Raw genomic sequence first — 23904 nt, 5'->3', positions numbered from 1 at the left:
TAACCATAAACAAAGGACATTAAGCCTATAGTTCACAAGCCTAGAGAAGCCAAATAACAAGGTGAACCCAAAGAAAAACCATATATAGATCCTCTTGGAAATTGGAAGCAAACAAGATTGCCTGGCAAAAGTTGGGAGCATTGAGTGGGGTTGGGGGAAGGGGAGGGGGGAGAGAGAAGGGAAAAGGGAAATACTGGAGAGTGCTTGGGGGAGTGGGAGGGTGGAGATGGAGGAAGGACAGATATAGGAGCAGGGAAGAAGGTATCTACATTAAGGGATCCATTTTAGGGTTGACAAGAGACTTGGCTCTAGAGAGGATCCCAGGTGTCCACGGGGATGTTCCTAGCTAGGTCCTTGGGCAACAGAGTAGAGGGTGCCTGAATTGGCCTTGCCCCACTACATTACATTTTTAAATGAGCTGCATAAACACAATACCCCTTAATCAAGAGCAGAAAAAAAATATATATATGTATAACAAAATTGACCTTAAATTTGTATCAATAAAGCAAGATTCATACAAACGCAAATCTCTATAGCATATTTCCCTTTAAATGTAAACAAACATTTATAAACAATATTTGGGAATTTGATCATAGCTCTCTCCTACTTTTCATTAGGCAAAGTAATTTTTGGGGGGCATATTCACAGTGACCTTTTGGGGGCTTTTGGTCCATTAAACCACATTAGTCTGGAATAAATCCATAGGTTCTCATCTTCTGTGGAAACAAAAGCAGAACCCTTTTTCCAAAACAACAAATTCTTAGGTCCAAATTCTGAAGTCATGATACCTTTAAAATATATATGCTGGTTTAGCTTAGCAGCCCATACAATAAAATGTCTCTCTGTACTTAGTTCCTTCACAGTCAAAAAATTCAAAGAAAACATAATAATATACATACTCCAGACTCTCTGTGTATATTCCATCTTTACGTGGCTTGTTTTTACTCTATTACTTTTTCTACAAGTTTAATATTTATTTTATTATCTTGACTCCCTTAACCTATGACTGTTTATACTCTTTTATATTATAACTGCCTATAGTCTTTCTCCCCTGTCTTCCTCTCTCTCTCTCTCTCCTTCTCTCAAACCTACATACAATTATCCAACACTGTTACCCATTTAGAGGCTTTAAAAATCTGAATCTGTCTTTATTGTGTATCTGTATTATTTTCTGACCATAAACACCTTTTTTTAATGCTGTGTGAGCCTGGATAGGGCCAACATGGTCCTGCCTGCTTGCTCTGCCCAGTTGAACATGGTGGAGGCATGTTCGCTGCCTCTGCAAGCCACGCACATTCCGCAGTTCCAAGAATGCAGCAGATCTATGTCGAGCCATTAAGCAGTTTGTAACATGCTGCTTACAAACCCCATTTAAATGCTCCTTGGCCAGATCTCCTAAACGAGTCAGAGCCATTTTTGCTGGCAAACCAGGATGCCACTGTTTTGAAACCACGCTTTTTTTCTTTTAAATTTGCTACTGCTGAATCAGGAAGACCTCTTTTTAAGGAGCTGCAGCATGCCACTAGCAAGCAGAGCCCATCTGAAAAAAAATGCTGCTAAACTTTTCTAGTGTCTAGAATTACTTTCCAACCCCTATCAGGTTTTACGTGGATTTAGCTAGCATAAGGTGGAGTGCCAATTTGTTGGAGGAAGCTGTTTGTGTGTTTCCCAACTGTGACCATGCTGCAGACATGACATGTCAGAGCTTCAGAACCTGCTACCAGTAAGAAAGACAAACGTGCCTTCGTCAAAGAGCAGCTAGAAGTGTCAGTGCAAAAGCTGTGTGCTGGAATAGCTCAGAAAGTGCACGCCATGATGAAGAGTACACAGGGCTAGAAGATCACAACTGAGAAGCACGTGACCCGATATTTCTCTTCGCTTGTGTTTGGATGTCATGGGTTTCTTTCAAGGAGAAGCAATGGCCAGGATAATAATCAAGTAAACATTTAATAAAATAATTTCCACACCAGGCCTGTAGAAATCTTGTTTAATTATAGAGATAATTACACTGTTAAAGTTTCCTTAAGTGACCTATGTTTGGATGCCAGGGCTGTCACGCATGCACGGGGTCCATAGCTCTGACGTATTGTGGTCAAGTCTCCCACAAGAAGCCAAGGGCTGTTGGGCTGTGTCCCTCCCAGCCAGACAGTCAAGAGAGCTCATCTGCTGTTCTTCAGATTCCAGACACTCAATAATGCTCTTCAGGAGACACATCTGATGAGACAAAAATCAAATTCACACACATTTATGCACGAGCCATTCACTAGAATGTTGCTTAACAAAAAACATGTTAGCAGGTTGAGAAACAGATCTCACACAGCAGAACCATCATTGGTGAACGGTGAAATGCCCACTAATGGTTTTCTCTATTTCCCCTTCCCATACGCCCTGTCTTGGGTGTCCTTGTCTAGATAGGGCTGTCTGACCTCGGGAGTGTGTTCTGGAGCACTTGCATGTGTTGGCTTAGGTGTGAATACTGAGGGATCTCAACTGTCACATCGTCCTTGTTTTCTAAGAACTTTGCCCTGACGCTGGAGGTGAGAAATGTGGCCCAACCATCTGCAGGGGAATCCCAAGGAGTCTGTATCCTTCTGTCTCCACTGGCGTGAGACTATAGGCTCTCCCTGCCGTGCAAAGCTTTCATGTGTTGCCACATCTGAGCTCAGGTCCTCATATTTGCAGAACCAATAGTCGGTTTAGTTGAGCTATCATCCCTGGCACAAGAAGGGAATTGTTGATGGTTAGGTTCTCATGCCATTATATCTCTCACGAGCATGTATTATGTACAGTACAGACAGCATATGGATCATAGACCTTTGTGGTGGTCGATCCCATGCTGAAGCTCTGTACAAGAAGCATGAGCCCTGCACTGTGGGGTTTGAAGCACTTGAGGGAACATACAAACTGAGATACCCCATTGGCTTTCATCAGTTTCCTTCCATGGTAAGCAGCTTGCAGAACCAGGGAGGTTAGGTAGAAAAGGTAATGTTGGGACTTGTATTAAGATCTGCACTGTGGTTTTGCTGGCTCAAAGGGGCACACAAGTGTTCCTCTCCTGTGATGAGCAAAGTCCCCAAGGAAGATGAGGCCTGGTATCTTAAATCCATTGAAAGGAAGTAACCTGGCCTATTGGGTGGTGACTCTAATGGATTCAATAACTTTGTCTGTCAGGAACACATTTCCTTCACATTGCCTGAGGTTAGGCAGCCTTTGCCTCGAGGGGAGATGGGCAGACCTATGCCTTAGGTTCTCACTGTAACAGAGTGTTCAGTCTGAATACCCTGGTTCCCACTGCTATTCAACCATGACAAGAAATAATAGATGAGGTTATGCTTGCCCAGAGTTTACCATTTCTACCACTTCTTCCAAAGCCTCACGAGGAAGGTTGTGAAAATCTCTCATTGCTTGCTAAGAAGACTTTTCCCAATCCGAGAAGCTCACTGAAAGAACATTCCCTAAACACCATGGTACCCTGCACTAGGCCATGACTTATGCTTTCATGGACCTAGTATGTCTTGGATACTATGTCAGAGGCCAGGGTTCACTGACGCTGACTCTCCCTTGTCTTTGGGGCAGGTTCCACATGGCATGGGAGGGTTGACAGGCTGCCACTGGGGTCAGATTTCCATTGTCACACACGGCAGACCACTGGTAGTGAGTCTGTCTCTCAATGAGAATTGTGGGGTCTGCTTGTTATTTATTCTTTTCCAGAGACACAGGCTCAGGATCTAGTCTGTTCTGACCTTGTGTGGTGGTCGTAAGACATCCAACATGGGTTTAGGGAGCCAAACATGGGGCCGGTGTGAATGCAGCTTCCCCCAAAAAGTTTCTGAGGGAAAGAAATGGATCGCAATCGTCTCTTCTCACATCTTCCTGAGATGATCACGAGGGACGAGGCTGGAAAACATTGAGGATGTTTCCTAGAACACCTGCTGGGGAAGAGAGACACAGCGACACTTCTGCACCCTGAAAATGCCGTCAGAGCATAGGGGGCGATTTCACCAGTCAGAACACAGTGTACTGTTACCCCAAGGGCCCTTGTGAAGTGCTTAGATAATTCGCGGTATTATTTTGAATGAGAATGGACCCCAGGGTTGCATATGTTTGGATACTTAGCCCACAGATTGGGAAGGACCAGAAGGTTGGTTGGAAGAGGTGTGTCACTAGGGAGTTACAAAGCATTAAGGATTCAAAAGCCAAAACCATTCCAAGTAAGCTCTCTCTCTACAAATCCATCTCTATCTGTCTGTCTGTCTCTCTCTCAGACTATGCGTGAGAACCAGATGTAAACTATCAGTGACTGCTCTAACAAAATGACAGCCTGACTATTGCTACATTGCCTTTCCTAGAACGGTCACATATTCTAAGCCTTTAGAAATGACGACCATACATAACACGCTTTCCCTTGTAAGTTGTCTGGGTCATAGTATTGTCATAGCCATGAACTAGAAACAAACAAACAAACAATGCAAGAAAAGGCCAATTCAGTAAGCAGATGCTGGAAGAGAAAGCATTTTGTGTCTTTCTGCACCTTGTTCCTGTCTCCTGGGCCCGGGAGCAGCTGGGAAAGGTTTCAGGGAGTCCAGTCCTCATTATGAGAACCCACTGTGTCATCATCGCCACAAGGTGGAGCAGTGTAGACTGTCAAAGCAGCTTGGTCTTGGCTACAGGTATGGTTCAGGAACTCTTTTCCAGAGAAATTGCTGAGCTTGCACGGAGGTCCTCATTCCTAGTGACCAAGGCTAGCAGCCTCTGCAGAGGAACAAAGGTCAATTTCATTGCTGTATTATGGCAAGATCAGATAGCAGAATCTTATCTTGCACCACAAAGAGATATAAGTATCTCTTAGTGAAGTCAAACCACTTCATCTGAGTGGTCTCCACAGATTAGGCACTTACATTCCTGTTGCCAGCACTTCCTGTTGACCCAGAAAGCTGCCCCCTACCTTAAAGGTGCCAGGGAGACATTGCAGATACCTCACCCAGTAAGGATGCACACACACTACCACATGCTAGCTTTCGCAGCTCTGAGGCAATTAGGTGTCCTTCTATTCTTGACCCTGAAGGTGGACACTGGGATCAAAGAAGTCCCATGGATGCCGGTCTTGCCTGGGCAGTAATGCTCCACATGCTGTCAAGCAGTACTTACCCATTCACAGCAGACAGAACGATCGTAGACCTTCGCTCAATTAAAGCCAAGGAATCCCCCACGGGGACATGAAATTTATCTGTGTGAATACTCCTTGGATGGGACAACAGCACCTTGGGGTTTGAAGGAAGGAGGCTGAGAAGACAAAGACACAGATGTCACCAGATCAATCCAAGCCTGGGTCAAGCAGAAAGAAGAAGAGGTTTCTGGGCTTCTCTTCTCTGCAGCCACACCCTGCTGAGCACCTTAGGACAAGAGCAGATTTCTCAGGCAGCACTCACCTGCTGCAGCTTGGAGCAAGCTGGAACCCATGAGGAAGATAGGGTCGTCTTCTCAGGGTACCCATGCACCATTCGCTCCTAACCTCCTCTTCAGGGGAATTCCGCTCCTCTCCTTCTTGGTTGTGGACCCTGTCACCACCACACATTCATCCCTTACTTTTCTGCTCTCAGAATGGAATTTCCTCTGGATAAATCACCTCCTCCCCATCCAGACGCAAGCCCTTTCTTCTGCCCTCTCTCACTGCTTTTATCCCTTGACATGTCCCACTTGCCCCACTCCTCCTCCCCTCCTCTTCCTGTGCCTCCTTACCACCTAAGAGGAAAGCGTGCAAGCACTTCTTTCCATGTGCTCATTGATTCTGTTGATGGAAGTGAGGGGAGAAGGAGATGGGGACCCAGAGTCATGTGGGGCACTTACTTCTGTCACGTGGACTACAGAGGAGGGATGGCTGCCTCGTCATAACAAGGTGGTTATGTGGCTGGCTTCTCTGTCCAGTCACTAGTGCTGGAGGAACAATGCTCTTCAAACAGTGGGGACATGGTTGCTCATACTCTGCAGGAGAGGAGGGTACAGAGAAGGCGACCTGGTTGCTGGAGGTGTCTGGCAGGTAACAACAGGTTTGGGGTACACCTCCTTTGAAGTTCTGGCCTGGCTCCTCCAGGGCTGTTAAGTCACACCAGGCCGAACACAGACCAATGGTTTAGGAACCATGGGCCTGGGCTCATCTTTAACCCTTGAAAGACACAACAGAGGACTGTTAGCGACTTTGACATAGAAGGACTTGGCAAAGAGCTGCCTTGTGATACCACAGCTCTCCACAGGCTTCTTCCCTTCCTAAACTGTTGTTCCTTTGACAAAGCTCTCCTTCCTCCTGTCTCCCTCCATCCCAACCCCTACCAACACCCTCTGCTGTCTGCTACTGGTTCAACTTCCCCAGACTCCTCATGAGCAGGATTCAGTGTGAAGCTCCTTTTAGGGCTTCAGACATCTTAAGATTTGTGTCCTATAAAGGGCTGCAGCCTGGCAGTGGCAAAGTGCCTTTGAAAAAAGACATGTCAAATACATATGTGAACTTTCTGGCCCCGCCAACTCCATTTCCTGGAGCTCCATCTTCCATTCCTTGTTACCCCTTACCTGGATGCTGTGTCTTTTGTCCTTGGGATGGGAAAACAGCAACAAAACCTTCTAAACAGGTTCCTAATCTGCCTCCTTGCTCCTTCCAGTCCCTTCTGCTGTGCTTCTTGGAGTCTCTGGGTGCCTCCTGGGGCTGCTCATTTGCAGATGCTGAAGCATGTCTTTGACTATTTCATGTTGGTTGTTTCCATGACGGGGAGGGGACACATTATATATGTGATCCCACGCAATCTGGCTGATAATGTTCTGCAATGGTGATGTTGTTCTCTCTAATGTCAGTAACATCCTCTGGTCCTTTTGGTAGTCGGTATCCTCCGAGAACCCTAAGACATCCAGAGCTGTGAGGATAAAAGTGACAGTGCTGCCAGTCTTGTCCATCTCAGCCTCCACGTGTCCCCTTACATGTGTCACCAAATGGGGCAGCATTTTCTGTCTCCTCAGACTTGCTTAATGCCTTCAAACAATCACCCTGTGCAGCAGAATTCACAGGTGAGTTAATATCTGATGTATAAGTCAGATGAGCTGGACCTAGAGAAGCCCTTGGTACCTTTTTCATTTACCTCCTGCACTTTGTTGCCTTTTGCTGATGCCATGAACTCTGGTAGAGTCAGCTCACGGCATCTCCTCCTTAAAGGAAAGGGAAGGAGGATGAGGTGACGTGCAGGCTTCCTGATGGAGTGGATCTTTTGCTGATGTTCTATTCGCCCAAGGATGGAAATTTTTCTCTGGTACAGGATATCATTTTGGGACAGGAACTCAAAAAAATCTCTTTGTTCCAGTAGTTTTCAAAGTTGTTCTCTGCCATGTGGCTCAGGAACACAATGCTCACCAGGGTGGAGACATACCACCTTGAACCTATTTGTCTGAACTCTGGTGATAAATTGGCATTACTGAGATCCTTCCATGATATTTCCTCTACCTTATCAGGAGGAGAATGGCACCACCACAAGATGCTAGAAACAAAACAAAACAAAATCAGCTCCAGGAGTCAAGGTTATGGCTACCAATTTGTAGTCATAAAAATCAAAGGCCTCTCCAGCATCCTAATGAGGCATCTTGGGGGTCAAAGTTAAAAAAACAAAAAAAACCCAAACCCCAAAGCAGTTATGAGAAAGCAAAAGGAAGATCAGAGCTGGAAATAACTGGACACTTGGCTGGTTAAACAAAGGTCAGAGAAACAAAGAGCTGGTCCTTTGAAAGAACCAACAAATCTGACAACCCTTGATGTGAGCCACCCAAAGGAAGATACAAATTACTGAATGTGAGACAGGAAAGAGACGAGTATGATCCATGGGAACTCTAGGGGCTGCGAGAAAACCTTGTACTCCAAAGTGTTGACAACCCTCAAAGAGATTGCTTAATTCACAAAAGGATGCCAACATTGATATAAGAGGTCACCAGACATCTGCCGTGCCTCGAGATCCCTCAGAGCATGCTTTGTCTCACGAGCGGCATGGTGGCAGAGGAAGAGTCTTACAATGATAAGGGAATTGATAAGCCTGCGGAAATGCTGTGGGAAGTAGCAAAGCTATTGAGTTGGGTCCAAGTGCATGGTATAGTCAAACTATTTTTTTTAAAGATATTTATTTATTTATTATGTATGCAATATTCTGTCTGTGTGTGTGCCTGAAGGCCAGAAGAGGGCACCAGACCCCATCACAGATGGTTGTGAGCCACCATGTGGTTGCTGGGAATTGAACTCAGGATCTTTGGAAGAGCAGGCAATGCTCTTAACCTCTGAGCCATCTCTCCAGCCCCGTCAAACTATTTTCTAAAGCTAATATGTACTGACAAAAGCTTTAAGGTTTAGAAATAAAGCAATGCACAAAATGTCAAAGAAAAATGAATAGACAGCAATACAAATATGGATGATAACAAAAATAACTGAAGCAAATGCACAAAGTAAATCCCAAACTACAAACAGTAAACCAAAATCCATGCCTCAATACTACCCGCCCCCCCCATTCCCCCCCCCCCAGGAAACAAACTCACTGTGTTCAGGTCAATGGCGATCACCGATGTCCAATTCCAAAGATGAATACTAACAAACTAACGCTCTCAGAACAAAATTCTGAGTCCCACTGCTTTGTAGCCTACTAACAGCTTCACTGCAGTATAAGGACAAGGTCCAGGCCAAGCTGGTCCCTTACATGGGTTGGGGACTCTTTCCTCACAGTGAGGCAACTGTTATCACTGCACTGATAGTCTCTCTGGTCTCTTAAGGACCTCCAGCCATCGAAGAGTTTCCTAATTACTCAAACAGGACCACCTAAGGGGACCAAGGGATCAAGCACATGGGACAGTATAAGAAATGTCATATTTAACCCATGACAAAGACCTTTTACCCTTAATGGTAAGTGTGTGTGTGTGTGTGTGTGTGTGTAAAGAGAGAGAGACTGGTAGATTTACTGTGTAATTTGTGATGGATCACTACCATTCCTGTCTAAAGTCGGGATAACTGAAGATGTTCACTGAAGCAGAGGTTTTAAGGAAAGTGAGAGTGATGCATCTCTGCCTTTGAAACATCCATTCCTTGTCAATTTGTTATTCGGTAAATTCTGGCATAGTGGAAAGACGTAGTGTTCCTTTGTGTGTGTGACAAAGTATGCTTAGGACACACCCTCTCTTTAGGGGTGTATAATTTTCTGGGGACACCTTCCACTCAGCTGAGCTGAGTCTTGGCATACAGCTGTTCACTATTCTTTTTCTTCATATGGTCCTAGCTCCACCACCACCTCCCTTCTCTGCTAGACCCAATTCCCCTCCATTTCCTCCTCAGAAAAGAGCAGGGTCTCCAAGAGATAAAAGCAAAGCATGACAAAGAAAGATACAAGGAGACAAGACAAAGGCCTCCTGTGAAGGAGAAAAAGGCAACCCAATGTGAGGAAAAGTCTCAAGAGCAGGCATAAGAGTCAGAAAAGCACAAGCTCCTACTGTTAGGAGCCCCCCAAACACCCAGATAACAACCATAACATCTACACAGAGAACCTGGGCAGACCCATGCAGGTCCTGGGCTTGCAGCTTCCATTTCTGTGGGCCTCTGAGTCCTCCTTAGTTTCTTTGGTGGGACATGTCAAATTTCCTTATTTCAATTGAGTGTTTTCTTTGATAAGAAGTGTAACAAAGACACTAGCCTTTAACTGTCAACGTTGATATCTGGGCTAACACCTCCTACTGGTGAAAAAATACTCTAAGAATGTCAGAACCAGAGACAACCCAAGGATGCTGTACATCAAACACCAATAGACACAAAGTACACCTTGACCACTTACATATTTGGGAAATATAATCAAGTTACTTTTTCTGTTAATGTGACAAAAGACCTGACGAAAGCAATGCAAGCAGGGTCCATTTGGGCTCACATTTAGGGTGCAGTCTGTTCCAGTAGAGTCCATGCCTGACTGCTGCTGTTGCTGCTAAGGCCTTAGTACCTGCTGAAGACCTTCCTCTTTCACAGGTCTCGCTAGGCTCCTGCAGAGACACTGCCTATGCATCTTCAGCTAATACATTTCCAAAACCATGGTTGTTATTGCAATATTTTATTTATGTTTTAATAAAGCTTGCCTAAAGATCATCTCCCTACAACAACTGGCACCCAACGTGGTCAACTATTTAGTAAAACCTGAAGTCGGGATGGGGGTGCTTCCATCACCAACAGGGATGATCTGAATATGACCGTAGGAAAAAATGCAAGAAGAATGCAGAAGGGCAGCTTCAGACTTCATTGCTGTTTTGAATCTGAGTAATCCAAACTTTATAGACTTTCCACTTGACCAAGTGAGGCCCACCAAGACATCTCAGTTTGGGCCATTTCTTAGGAAAATGACCTGTAAACTGTGCCAAGTCCCTTTACACTATCACCTGGGTCATGTTTAGTGAGGTGACTCCTGGGATGTGTGCAGGCTCCACAGGCACTACTCCCCTCCTCCCTCTTTTTCCCACCAGGGAGCTATCCTAAAAGCATGTCCTATGGAGACACATACTAGAAGGGAAGCTGTAGCCCACAGCTGAGTTGAGCCAAGGTGACAGGCACAGAGCTATCTCTCTTGGAACTTGCAGCTTTGACCAGATGTGCTTTACTTCCCTTTGGTTTTGGTTTGGTTTTTACATTTATTTCTGAACTCATACCATGGCATATATGTGGCTATCTGAGGACAACTGAAGGAGTCAGTCCTGTGTCCATGTGGATTCCAGGGATTGAACTTTTGCCATCAGACTTGCCAGGAAGTATCATGTCACTGTCAGGTCCAAAGTGGGAAACTGTACCGGTTGGTTTAATGTCAATTTGACACAAACTGGAATTATCAGAGAGGAGGGAAGCCTCAACAGAGAAAATACTCCATAAGATCCAGCTGTAGGCAGGCTTAAAGGGTATGATTTTAACTAATAATTTATGGGGAAGAGCCCAGCCCAGTATGGTGGTCCTGAGTTTGTATAACAAAGCAGGCTGAGCAAGCCATGTGGAGCAATCCAATAAGCAGCATACTCCATGGCTTCTGCATCATCTTCTGTCTCCAGCTGCCTGCCATGCTTAAGTTCCCATTCTGGATTCCATTGATTATCCACTGTGATGTAGAAGAGGAACATGAATAAATGCTTTCCTCCCAAGTTGCTTTGGTCATACATAGTGTTCCATTAAAGCTATACTAACTCTAGCTGAGACAGGCCCCAAGGCCCAAAATGACAGTCTGGGCTCATAGCAAGCTGGATTTTGACTGGGCAGACGGATTGCTAGTGGAAAAACAAAAGTGTAAAATCAAAATTCTCAGAAACTTGTGAATGAGTTTATGTTTGTCAGGAAGAGCCATCAGTGCCCTCATCTGCACATTCACGATACTGGAGTCAAACCTGTGAGAGAAACTCATGCAAAAATAGGTTTGCAGAAAGAAACTGAGATGAATTTCCCCTAAGATGAGCTTTATAGAAAAGAGAGCCAGAGGAACATTGGCAGTTAGGCTCATATTCAGGCCCTGAAGAGGGGAAAGAGAAGAAATGGGAAGCTGTGCCAGAGGCAGCATGATGGGGCCTAGGCAGGGAGAGGGCAAGAGTGAGACAGAGGAGGAATGGGAGGCTTCCCTCTAGAACCTGGACAGGAAGTACACTAGGAAAATGAGCATTTTAACAGACAGAATGTGGGACCCTGGTGACTGGCCAGAGGTTCACAAAGTGTAGGTGGTGAGAAGCAATGAGGACCAGCAGATCCAGGATATCTGTGCCCAGTGCAGGGAAGAAAGAAGACAGGCTGAGTACTGAATAGATGCTCTAAACTCTCAGCAATGGACAAAGTTTTCTAAGAACGGAGACTATTCATCCCATATATCTATTTTTACTGAAAATAATTTTATACCCTATAATCCGATCCTGGTTTCTCCTCCCTCATTTCTTCCCTGATCCTCTCTATTTCCCCACCTACTCAACCCAACACTTTTCTCTCCCTCTAGCAAACAAACAGGCACACTGAAAAAAAAAAGCCAAAATAATAAAACACAGAGGAAAAAAACAAAGATAAAGCACAAGATACACACACAGAAACACAGACACAAAACCCATGAAAACACATACATGGTAACCTTTAAATAAGCAAAAGACCTTTAAAAATGTCCAAAGCATTATGAGACAAATCATCTCCCAGATACCACTGCACAAATCTTAAATGCACCTCCTGGTCCCCTTCTCTCTGCGTGAGCACTCCTAGACTGGCTTCTCAGGTCCATCCTGCACGGACGGCAGTGACATTTGTCTCACGGTGGCGGGTCAAACATTTACCATTCTCATCACACAGGTCAAACTGACTTGCTGACTTCATCTCTGGTCTTTGTGTGGGTTCACCTAGCTTCAAAACCCGAAACCACTATCAGCCACACAGTATGGGAGGGAAAGGCGTACCTAGCTGTGCTGTCATCAAGACACGCCTCTGGCCTATCTGAAAAACCGCCTCCCAACCAGGGAAAGGAGCATGCGCACAGCCCAACGCCTCTGAGTGTAGGGAGAGCAGCGGTTGGCCACAAATGCGCGTGCGCAGTGATGGCGTCGGTGCCCTCTTACGCCTAAATTTACGTATTCCAGTGGGAAGGAATGTGTGTGCTCCTTAAAAGCGAAAACTGTTTAGGGACCCTTGGCAGAAGAGATAATTACATGCAATCATGAATACCCGTGATCTAACAGGCATTTACCAAGATCCAGTATTTGCCAGGCACGGCTCTGGGTGCTGCTTTCCACCGTACCATCCCCATGTCTAAGACACTGCCCTGTGTACACAAGGCACTCAGTACAAGTCAAACAATCAACTATGAAAAGATTCCTCCCGACCCTACCCCCGCCCCGCCCTCCACGCTGGAGCTGCCTGGCTGGGACCGGCGGGGACCCTGCATGGAAACGGGTGGCCAGTAGGAGGCGCTGTGGAATCTCCTGGCGGCCTGGGCCCAACGCTCACCTTTTTTTCAAGCTGCGCTGATGGCGGCAGCGGGTGGTGGTGCCGGACTGGGCACATCCACAGGGCTGGAGGCGGCGACGCTGCAAAAGTTGTCGCTTCGGCGGAAGAAGGCGCTGGAAGCCGAGGAAATGGAGCTGTACGAACTTGCACAGGCTGCTGGCACCATCATCGACCCGGATGTTTTCAAGTGAGAAGGCAAGGGTCAGGGCTTCGAGCTCACACTCCCTGCAGATGAGCCTGCCTCAGGACCCCGACAGCCCCGATCCGCTACTCTGAAAACTCCCGGTCTCTGTACGAGTTTCCATGGCGGTGGCCCAGCTGGCCAAACACATGGAACTGGAATGCTCTGAGGCTCTCAGGTTTCGCTAAGCACCACATTTATTTTCCCAGGATCCTGGTGGACTTGCTGAATCTGAACGTGGCTCCTCTGGCCGTCTTCCAGATACTGAAGTCCATGTGTGCTGGACAACGGCTGGCGAACGATCCCCAGGACTCGGTAGCCATATCTCTGTCCACATCAGAGACCCGAGGTTAGAAGTGGGCCGGGTACTTCCGGTGGAGGGTGGCAGGGTTGGTGGGAGGGGTGAAGAACCACAGGCTGGCTTGGCTCGGAATGGCTCAGCCTGTCTGTGTATCTTCTACCACGGTCTGCAGACCAATTCAACTTCCAGGGACCTTAGTTGGCTCCACCTTTAGGATCACACTGCTGGATCACAGACTGGTCCAAGCAGGCTAGGGTCCTTCTGGCTGACTCTTTCCCACCTCTTCATCATGCCTGCATTCCACAGGTACTGGAATAAGCGTGGCTTTGGTCTTCATCTACCTGAAAATCACAGCCTCAGGGAAGCACTCAGAGTACAGGGCAGACAATTCCTTATCTATCCTTCCCATGCCCAGGTCTAGCTCTTCAACGCTGGTCAAGCCTGCACACCCCCCATCTGGGGATTATTTGGGTTGCAGGACTGGAGCTATCTGACTGCCTTGGGACACAAGGTAGAAGTCTGACAGAAAGATGCACCCATTGCTCAGGTGTGAAGGGCTCCCCTGCTCTTGAGGTCATGTCTGGGTTGGTGAATAAGCAGATGGTGGTAGCCAGAGTGTAACAGAGGGATCTCAGGTCCTTGCACCTACACATCCTGTCTGCTGCATCTCTTCTCTTTGGTTGTGGGAACACTCTGAAATACACCTTGTCTTCCCAGACAAGTGGATGGAGATCCAATGCTGTATCCCTGCCAGAAAGCACAGGAAGAACCTGGAAGGCACCCAAATGGGGTCACGTGCTGACCTGGCCCAGTGGGACAGTTAGGCCTGGGAACCCACACATGCTCACTGACCCTCCCTTTTTCTGCTCAACCTGTGTCTCTCTGGCCCTCCTTTCTTTGGCAGGAGCAGAAGCAAGGCCATTCTTTTCTTCAGGCCTGCAGCCTCTCCGGCTCTGCTCTAAGGCCCAGCTGTCTCGTGCCTGCCTCCCTGCCCCCATACCTCACTCTGGTTTTCTTGCTGCCTGCTTTCTCCTTTAATAGGCATTTTTACTGTGTCATGTCTGGGTTTGATGCTGATGTGCCCTCTCCCACTGGGAATTGTCCCCTCAAGGCCAGGCAACTTTGAGCTACAAGACCAGACCAGTGTGGGTCTTCCCAGCCATGCTGCTCAGAACTAGGATGTGTTGTTTTGCTCAGTTTACAGGATTTTAGGATATGCAGCTGTGTTGACCCTCCAGGATAAGACCAACATTCTCACATGTGCACCATGTAAAGGTCCCTACCCCAGGCAGAGGATGTGAGGCAGGGGCAAGGACGAGGCACCCGTGGGCACTGTTGGGAACATGGTCTCGGTCTCCCCAGCACCTCCCTCAGCTGAATGCAAAGCATGGAGAAGGGAACAGATGCCTCCCCCAGTCTCCTTGGCAACGCCACAGAGTGACATTTTCTGGTGACACACATCTACTTGTAAGCTGCGTTTTCTCGAGTGTCTCATTTGTGGGCTGGGGTACCTTCCAGGTATTGGCAGGTATGGTAAGATCAGGTGCCCAGAATCTGGGTGTGTGGGCTCCCAGGGGCAATCGAGTTGCCTCCTCTTCCATGTCCTCCCCATGCTACCCACCTCCATCCATTCTAAGTGCCACCTTTAGGTTGGGATGGTTGAGGAGAGGGCTGGGGATGGACCACAGGATGAGATGAGGGGTTTCTGGAGAGGAGATGAACCACAGGGTTGTTAGCTCCTGAGGGTTTAGTTCTAGAAGGTCCTGAGGGGCAGGGTGTGAATTGGGAGCTTAGAAATACTGGCTGATGTCGAGGAAGTAAAGGTGGAAGAAGTAGGTTAGAGGGCGGGCTGGACCTTAAATGTGCCGTAACTCAAGGCTACCGGGTGAGGCATAGAGAGATCTCTGACTTCTGTGTGTCTTAGCATCCATACGCGCAGATCTTTCAGCCACCCTTTCAGTAACCAAATATGGGATGGAGAAAGTAGCAGCAGTGGTGAAGTGACCCACTGGAGGGGGTGATGACCTGTAACGACAGAGCTGGTAGTCACTGAGGTTTGCCGTAGCTTTCCTGTAGGGACTAGATTGGTATTGCTCCAGGCCGTGAGTTCAAGAGCTATTCAGCCTCTAGCATCCGTCCAAAAGATGCTGCAAGCACAGCAGGACCTCTGGATAGCTGAATTGTTTATAATGTGTCATGGGGAATTTCTTTTCTGATCCTAGATATTTGGTATTCTGTCTGTTTCTTGCTCCTCAATGGGCACTTCCTAACATAGAGGCCACTTGTTCTTTTTCCGGCTGCCCAGACCTGAAATAATCACACAGACACTTAATTATTTATAATACTGCATGGCCTATTAGTATGTATATATATATATATATATATGTATATATATATATATATATATATATTTCTAGCTAGCTCTTACATCTTAAATAAACCCATTTCTATTTATCTGTGTATCGCCACGTGGTTGTGGCTTACCAGTAAGGTTCCATTTGGTGTCCAGCATCTATCTCCTGTGGCGGCTACATCCTAATTTAGATTGGGGAAATTTTCATTCATGGTTTTGTTAAGAATATTTTCTGTGAGTGGGATGTATGCTTTTAATCCCAGCACTCGGGAGGCAAAGGCAGGCCTGTGAGTTTGAGGCCAGCCTGGTTTATAGAGTGAGTTACAGGACAGCCAGGGCTGTTATAGAAAAACCCTATCTCAAAAAAAAAAAAAAAACCCAAACTGAAAAAATATATATTTTTTCTGTGACTTTGAACTGAATCTCTTCTCCTTTATACCTATTATTTGTAGGTTTGGTCTTTTTTTTTTTTTAATGTTTTGAGCCTGACTGTGTTTTGATTTATCATTTTATTTGAGCTATCCACTATCATCTGCTTTGTCTTCAAGACCTGAAATTCTCTTTGCCACGTTTTTTAATCTGTTGGTGAGGTTTACCTTTAAGGTTTTTACTTGACATTCCAGTTTTATCTCAGTTTGGGTTTTCTTTAGCTATTCTGTTTCTTTGTTAAATTCTGCTTTCATGCCATGAATTTTTTTTATTATTTCATTCAGCTGTGTTTTCATGTTTTTTTTTTTTTTTATGTTTTGATTTTTGAGGCAGGGTTTTTCTGTGTATCCCTGGCTATCCTGGAACTCAGTTTGTAGATCAGCCTGTCCTCGAACTCACAGAGATCCGCCTGCCTCTGCCTCCCAAGTGCTGGGATTAAAGGCGTGAGCCACCACTGCCCTGCTTTTTGTGGTCTTTATTAAGGCTTTTATTCATATCCTCCTTTGGATCTTTTATTATTCATAATTGCTATATTTGAATTCTTGTCTTGTGCTGAGTTGTTTTTCTCAGGGCCTAACACAATTGGGTTGCCAGTTTCTGTGATGGAGGAAGGTCATTGGCTAATAAAGAAACTGCCTTGGCCCATTTGATTGGCCAGCCTTTAGGTGGGTGGAGTAAACAGAATAGAATGCTGGGAGGAAGAGGAAGTGAGCTCAGATGCAGGGCAGCTCCTCTCAGAGCCAGACACGATGAAGCAAGCTGCCAGGTCAGACATGATGAATCTTTCCTGGTAAGACTGGTGCTACACAGATTATTAGAGATAGGTTGATCGGGATATGAGAATTAGCCAGTAAGGGCTAGAGCTAATGGGCCAAGCAGTGTTTAAAAGAATACAGTTTGCATGTTGTTATTTTGGGGCATTAGCTAGCCAGGCCGAGAGCTGGGTGGCAGGAACGCAGCCCGCAGCTCCCACTACATTTCTGGAAGAGGCATATTGTCTTGGTTGTTCATGCTTGTGCTTTTGTAGGACATAGGCATCCGGATTTACAATGTTTAAGGTGTTTCTCGGTGTATGTATCTGGTCTTGTCTTTATTGGGCGAGTGTTCCATTCTTTGGTTGCTATTGCCCAATCTAGGTCCTAGCCAGGTGTGGCCTTTATGGGATCCTGAGTCACAGCCAAGTGTGATGACTGTGGGTTCCTGGTAGAGAATGGTTCTGGGCCCTGGTAGGAAGCTGTTTTGCAGGTCAATGGGGAGTCACAAAGAAATGGAGATGGACTGGAAGGGAGGTTCAGAGGGGAGTGGCGAGGGGTGAGGGACACCCTCTGTTCCCCAAGAGGTGGAGTTGGTAGGGGATGGGTCAGGCTGCAGCGGGACTAAGAGTAAAGCAGGGATGGAGGACAGGGAGGAAATTGAAGGTCCCCTTCCTAAGTCTCAGCCTAGTGTGGCAGCTTTGAGACCCTGGTGGAGAGAGGTTCTTCAGGGCTGGGGAATCACAGAGGACTAGAGGAGTTAGGAGGAAAGGTCCTCAGAGCTGCTGGGAAGAACTGAGGGGACTCTGGTCAACATCGTGGAGGTGGGCCGGGAGTAGCTGCTTTGAGAAAAGATTGACCTTGAACTTGTAACCTCTTCCCTCTGTCTTTTGTCTTTTCTGGTAAGATTACAGTCTTGTGCCACCAGGCCTGGTTTATGCATTGCTGGGAACCAAACCGAGGGTTTTGTATATACCAGGATACAAATAGTGAACTTGACCACCAGCTCCCCCGCCCTTTAAAACCATTTCTATAATGAGATGGTCTCACTAAATTACCCAGATCAGCCTTGAATTCACTACGTCACTGTCAGGCTTTGACCTTGTGATTCTTCCCATAGTCCCCCTATCCCAGATGTGGCTAAGGTTACACCCCTCTGCTACTAGGCCTGGCCACAGACCAGCCATGAAGTCCTAGGTCCAAGCTCACCTTCTACTTCACCCTCCTGAAGAAATAAGATTATAGGCATGCATCACTGTACTTAGCTTTTTATAAATCACATTTTAAGTCTGAAATCTTTTGAATCTATAAATGCAAAAGCCATATCCATAGAGGATACAGAGGGCAGATTAGACTGGATAATTTGAACTAATTAAAATAATATTAATTTCTTACTTCTTTTCTCCTCCTCCTCCTCTGTCTCATCTTATTCCTTTTCCTTCTCCTTTGCCTCCTCTTTTCCTTTTTTTTTCTCTTATTTTCCCCCTTGAACCTCTTGTTATTTGTGTCTCTAAAACCAAAGAAGAATTGGTGTTTCAGAGCTGAACCCAATGCTAGAGTTGCCTCAAAAGTAGCAACAGGGAAGTTTCTGTAAGAGACTGCTTCAAACCAGGCTGCAGTGAGGCCAGCTGGGATTCAAAAGAAGCAGCACAACAGGGAGGTTGGGTGACCCAAGGCTTAGGGGACCTTACCTATTGAGGAGCTGTAACACGCCTTGAGTCAGGGAAGAAATATGTCTGCAGAGAGGGGCTCAGAGTATGGAGCTGACAGGAGAGTTGAGGAAATTTGGGTGATCACAGAACTTGACTGTAGGTAGGACTAGTTTCTTTGAATTTTGCCATAATATTTCACCTAAACAAGTTGGTCAGTGTTGAGAAGCAGTCTCAGTCCTAGATTATTTCCAAGCCTGTGGAAGGTGGAAAACGCGGGTGGTGCTTCCAGGTCGCTGACTCCCTCCCGCATGCTCCCAGCTTTCAGCCAAGCAAGGGTAAAGCAAAGAGATGAAGGACCCTGGACCCTTGGCGAGTAGGGGACATATGTTAGAGTCTGCAGTGCAGCTCTTACTACACTTGCAGAGGCTGGGATGCGCCATCCGCATGGGAGGAAATGTGAGCCCTGGGCAAGCCTGCTTCCCAGCCTGTTTTAGCCCTAAGGTCCTCCTAGGTTTTCAGTTACTATCGGTACCTAGAGCCCAGAAGCCACCATTTTAAATAAAAGCTCTGGTCCAAGGACCTGCTCATCTTTCTGGCTATGATTTTGTTTGTTCGTTTTTTAGTAAATAAGTAAAACGAAACCAAGAATGAGCAAACACGTGAATCGGCGAGCTTCCCCTGAGGGTGATTTCAGTGGTCAGAGGTTCAGCCTCTAAGGAATTCTAGAACGATCCGTAGCTAAGCCTGAGGCTTGAGTGTTGCAAGCTGCACCAGGGACGTGGGAAATCACAGCGTCTCTGAAGCTTTAGGGAACTTGGCTTCAGACCTCTATTGTGCACTTCCTGCCCATGGGGCCTGATTGATGCAGGTGTGATGACGACTCCGGTGTGAATGTGCATGGCACTGAGTCCCTCCTGCCATCTGTTTAGGGGCGATCACAGCTCTCTAGGGCAAGCTTGATTCGCATTTCCTAAATGGCCTCCTAATGGTCATTAGGAGTGATAGCAAGTGGGACTATTCCCCTCTCCACCCCTAGATTCCTGGCCCCGGGAATCCTGGCTGTGGGAGCAAGCGTACCATATATTGGATGCCGAGTCAAAGCATGTGCTGCCTCTGGCCAACCAGCCCTCCAAGCCACTGCTGCCTCGTAGGTGCTGTAACTGCAGCTGTTTGGGGGGTGGGGGGAACCTTGGTAAGAACAGGCATTCATGATTGCCAGCCCACTGTCAGACTTCTGCTGGGAAGTGAGTTAATCAGAATCAGTGTCGGTCTGAACCAGGACCCAGTAGATCCCAGAAAGTCTGATTGTTTCCTTTTCTGCAGTGTAGAGTCGGCCTTCTAAAAGGCCTCGGGTCCCTCTGGGGAAAGATGGGAGAAAGGTTAACTGTAAGACTCTCTGGTGTTTTAGCAAAGTCCTTCCTCAGAGGGGCCTTGCCTTCCCTTCCTTCTAAGAGTTCTAGAAGGCCTGCAACCTGGCTCATTTGGAAACTGGTTTAGGGCCTGGGAGTCTGTGTAGCTACATCCATTGTAGCCGTTCTTCCACTTGTTTATTTTCCTGCTTCTACAAATCAAACAGGATGCAGCAGGCTTCACTCCTGGAAACACTGTGACTGATTAGCCAGTACCAAAGGTGCATAGGAGCCTGCTAGCTATAAAATTAGCTGCCTGTGCTGCCTGCTACAGGTCAGGCCATTATGGATGTCGCTTTGTCTGTCCTGCCCATTACGATCCCCACACTCACCTGACTCTGTGCTAGGCTCAGTGCTGTCTCCTGCTCCCCCTGAAGCAGGACCCAGTTAAAACCATCACACACATTCAGTGAGCAATGCTAAGGTCTGGCTTGAGGGACAGAGCAAGAACAGAGCTCTCTAAATGTGCTGGTGCCCTCTCATGGTTTTGTGGTCTAGCATCACTGGAGGGCATGTCTTCTGTGCCTCCCCATTGTGAAGAGTTTGGCTTTACACATGTACCCTCTCTAACACTGAGATTTCTCTGAGCCTAACAATCCCTTCATCAACCCTTAGCCAAGGGATAGTGGGCTTCTTTTCAGTGGACCATCTTTTGACAAATGCCAGCCAACCAACCAAACTGCGGGAGCTTCTGTGTTAAACCTGAATTCTCCACTTAGTGGCCACATGTCAGTAAACTCAGCCGGATCAAGTTTTCTGTTTCTTCCACGGCTATCCCCATCCTTAAGCCCATACCTGCACATAGTCCTCAGACTTTCTGCTAGAGTGTCATCAAACTTAGTAAGCTCTTTAGCTGTATAACACAACCTCTTCACCAGTTTCACTCTCTATGGTCCCTCTAGGAGCCTGCTTAAGCTTGAAATCTGGTTCTAAGTACCAAGGCAACTATTGGTGGGCCCTGAGGCCATCAGTATTATGCTTCCTGGCACTGTCTTCAGGGAAGGTCTTCATTGCCAATTCCTTTTAATTCCCTTAGACAAAAGTGGCAAAGGCAGTACTTACTGCAGGTTGGGGTAGGGACACATCTTCCTCTAAGGGTGGAGAGAGAAACCATTCAAATTCTGAGGGTTCAAAGTCTTCAGCCTCAGTAGGATTCTCCCACACCTGCATCCTAAGTTCCAGGTTCCCATTCCTTACCAATCAGTGCCCTTTAACTGCCAGCACCCTCTGAGGCTGGGACTTGAATTTCCTTTGTAACTCAGCCAGTCTTAGGGCCTCAGTCTGATTTTCTACAACTTGAGCCCTGTGGTTGCTGAAGAGAAGATTCTCTTCCAGGGTTCACTCAGAAACCTTTAGACTTTGTCAGTTCATCCAAAAATGCTAGAGGTAGGGCTGGAGAGATGGCTCAGAGGTTAAGAGTATGGCCTGCTCTTCCAAAGGTCCTGAGTTCAATTCCCAGCAACCACATGGTGGCTCACAACCATCTGTAAAGAGGTCTGGCGCCCTCTTCTGGCCTTCAGGCATACACACAGAATATTGTATACATAATAAATAAATAAATATTTTTAAAAAAATGCTAGAGGCAACCATCCAGCATCACTATTTTCCTGATTTTTTTCCACAAACTGCCAACAGTTTTACATATAAAGACACTGCCACTTAGTGTGCAGTTATGTTTGCTCCCTACGGTAGGCGAATCGGGGTAATCAGATGCATTTATGTGTAAGTTGCTTAAATAGTACACACCGTGGATTTGTAGTGTTCTCCATGCCACTGGAAGAGCCTTCAGAAACAGTAGCTGTTGGTGAATTGGAAAACCTGTCCCAGATACTTACACAGTTCATCCTTAAAATTCTACTTCTCTAGATCCAGTCCTGGTGCCAGTCTTTATTAGTCAGGGTTCCTTAAAGGAACAAAATTGATTGAATGAAAATATATATTAAAATACTATATTCTATTATATTTAAAGGGGATTTATTAGAGTGACTTACAGGCTGAAGTCTGTGATACAGTCCAACAGAAAGTCCAAGGATCAAGAAGTTGTTCAGCTTACAAGATTGGCTGGCTTAGCATTTCCAGTCTGGTGCCAGAGTCCCCAAGATTTCCTGCAGAGCTCCTGGTCTTCAGTCTATGTTGGGATCCCAAAGAAGTAGATTCTAACACTAGCAGAGGAATGCTTCAGCAACAGAATAGATGAACCAGGGAAAAGGAGAGCAAGCAGGCAAAAGACAAGAGCTTCCTCCTTCCCAAGATTAGCAGTCGTGTGTGCAGCTGGAACAGGTTGCTACAACAGATGAATGAGCACATCCCCCAGGAAACCAGCTGGTGAGTGCTGCAGCTGGAGTCTGCCCATCCTAATTCTTGTGTTCAATCTCTTTTCAGGAAGAAACAGAGGTGGCCCCACTCTTGGTAGTGTACCCATAGTGGCAGAACGTGGAAGCCGTGATGGACCCATTCAGAGAATGCCACGCCAGCCCAGTGCTACTAGGCTGCCCAAGGTGGCAGGACCTGCGAAAAGTAACTCCCGGAGCAGCACATAGGCCGGAACAGAGTCTGTACGTGGGACCATAGTCGAGGCAGACGCTGTCCTCTCTGTTCTTTCTTTAGAAGCTGAATGTCTCTCTCTGCCACTTTTGGATACTAATAAACGACAAAGATTTAGGGTGAATTCTGTGTGCAGTTCTGGTTTTTGCTACAGTCAAACTATAACCAGGAGACATAATGGTGGTTTTTACCTTTTTGGATCTTTATTTGGGGTCTAAGAAAATGGTCTTTTTATTAACAAGCCAACATGTTTTCAAGAATTTAAAATGTTCCCTACAAGACCAACCCATCACAGTGCTGGTAGCAGTGAGCCCAAGCCAGGAATGGAAAATGGATGGGCTGTCATCGTCTAGATCAGTAACACGGACTTTACCCCTGAATCCTCCCCTTTCGCATTTAACCCAGTTGTAGGGATTTTGGGGACACTCCCCACACAGATCTGTTTTAGATCCTCCATTTTTTTCTTTTAAGTTGATACAAGTCTCCCTCTATAACCCATGCTGGCCTCGCACTCAGTGTCCCCTGGCCTCTGCCTCCTGAGTTCTGGGACCAAAGTCCACGTCCATACACTCCATGCACCGCCATGCCCGACTGGACTCTATTGCTAAGCTTTTTTGCTGCCGTTAGAATGCCGCATCGGTGTAGAAATGATCAAACACGTGCTCCAGGAGGCCCACGCCTCTGCCAGGGTTGTGATGTTGCCGACCACACACATAGCTTCCTGCACCTTGGCCTGGTCTCACCATGACCGTAGTTGGGAAGGGGCTAGTAGTTACTACTCTCCTTCCCAAGAAGGGAGGAAAGCACCCCACAAGGCTTGAATCAAGTGCAGAAATAGTGGCTACTTTCCCTTAAACAGAAGACACACCGTAGACACCCTCCCACGACCCCGTTCTGCCCACACTCTGGAGAAAGCATTATCTCCATCACCAGCCCCACAGCCCGCCTGTGACTGCCATGGTACAAGAGACGATCTGCTCTCTGTTGAGGGTAGGCACTGTGGTTAGAGAACCAGGAAATCAGAGGGGTCAGCTGCAGTATAGAGGGTCAAATGGAGCAGGGATTAGCAAATGTATTCTCAAAGGGTAAGGTACTAAAATTCTAAGCTTGGCAGCTACTTTGTTGCAACTAACTCTGTCAAGGTCCTGAGGAAGCACACACAACCTCTTCATGATTGTGGTTGTGTTGAATCTAAACCTCATCTGTGTGACATTAGGCAACTGGCCGAATGTCCAGGGGAAGATAATCCCAGAGAAAAATTGCTAGGTAAGGATTTATTGCAAAAC

The 23904-nt window shown here is 46.6% G+C and overlaps 1 protein-coding gene and 1 long non-coding RNA gene across 4 annotated transcripts; one reads left to right on the top strand and one right to left on the bottom strand.

Annotated features, from left to right (window-relative positions):
• Positions 1-1945: 1945 nt before the first annotated feature.
• LOC130872167 (uncharacterized) lies at positions 1946-13519 on the bottom strand. 3 transcript variants are annotated; one of them, XR_009056890.1, is made up of 8 exons: positions 12998-13519; positions 6565-7517; positions 5848-6163; positions 5430-5558; positions 5149-5283; positions 4532-4752; positions 3744-3897; positions 1946-2214 (listed from the first exon to the last, which is right to left on the bottom strand). It is a non-coding gene; the product is annotated as an uncharacterized LOC130872167 (long non-coding RNA). The 3 variants fall into 3 exon arrangements; XR_009056888.1 differs by having other exon boundaries at positions 3744-4752; XR_009056889.1 differs by having other exon boundaries at positions 3744-4752; positions 5848-5982.
• On the top strand, positions 12955-22736 carry LOC130872166 (mitotic-spindle organizing protein 2-like). Its single transcript, XM_057765996.1, has 3 exons — positions 12955-13184; positions 13388-13527; positions 22457-22736. The coding sequence occupies exons 1-3, from the start codon at positions 13018-13020 to the stop codon at positions 22612-22614; spliced, it is 465 nt and encodes a 154-aa protein (XP_057621979.1). The 5' UTR covers positions 12955-13017; the 3' UTR covers positions 22615-22736.
• Positions 22737-23904: the final 1168 nt, after the last annotated feature.

Source organism: Chionomys nivalis, chromosome 3 (genome assembly GCF_950005125.1).
Source record: "Chionomys nivalis chromosome 3, mChiNiv1.1, whole genome shotgun sequence".
NCBI lineage: Eukaryota > Metazoa > Chordata > Mammalia > Rodentia > Cricetidae > Chionomys > Chionomys nivalis.
This window is presented reverse-complemented; position numbering and strand designations above follow the sequence as displayed.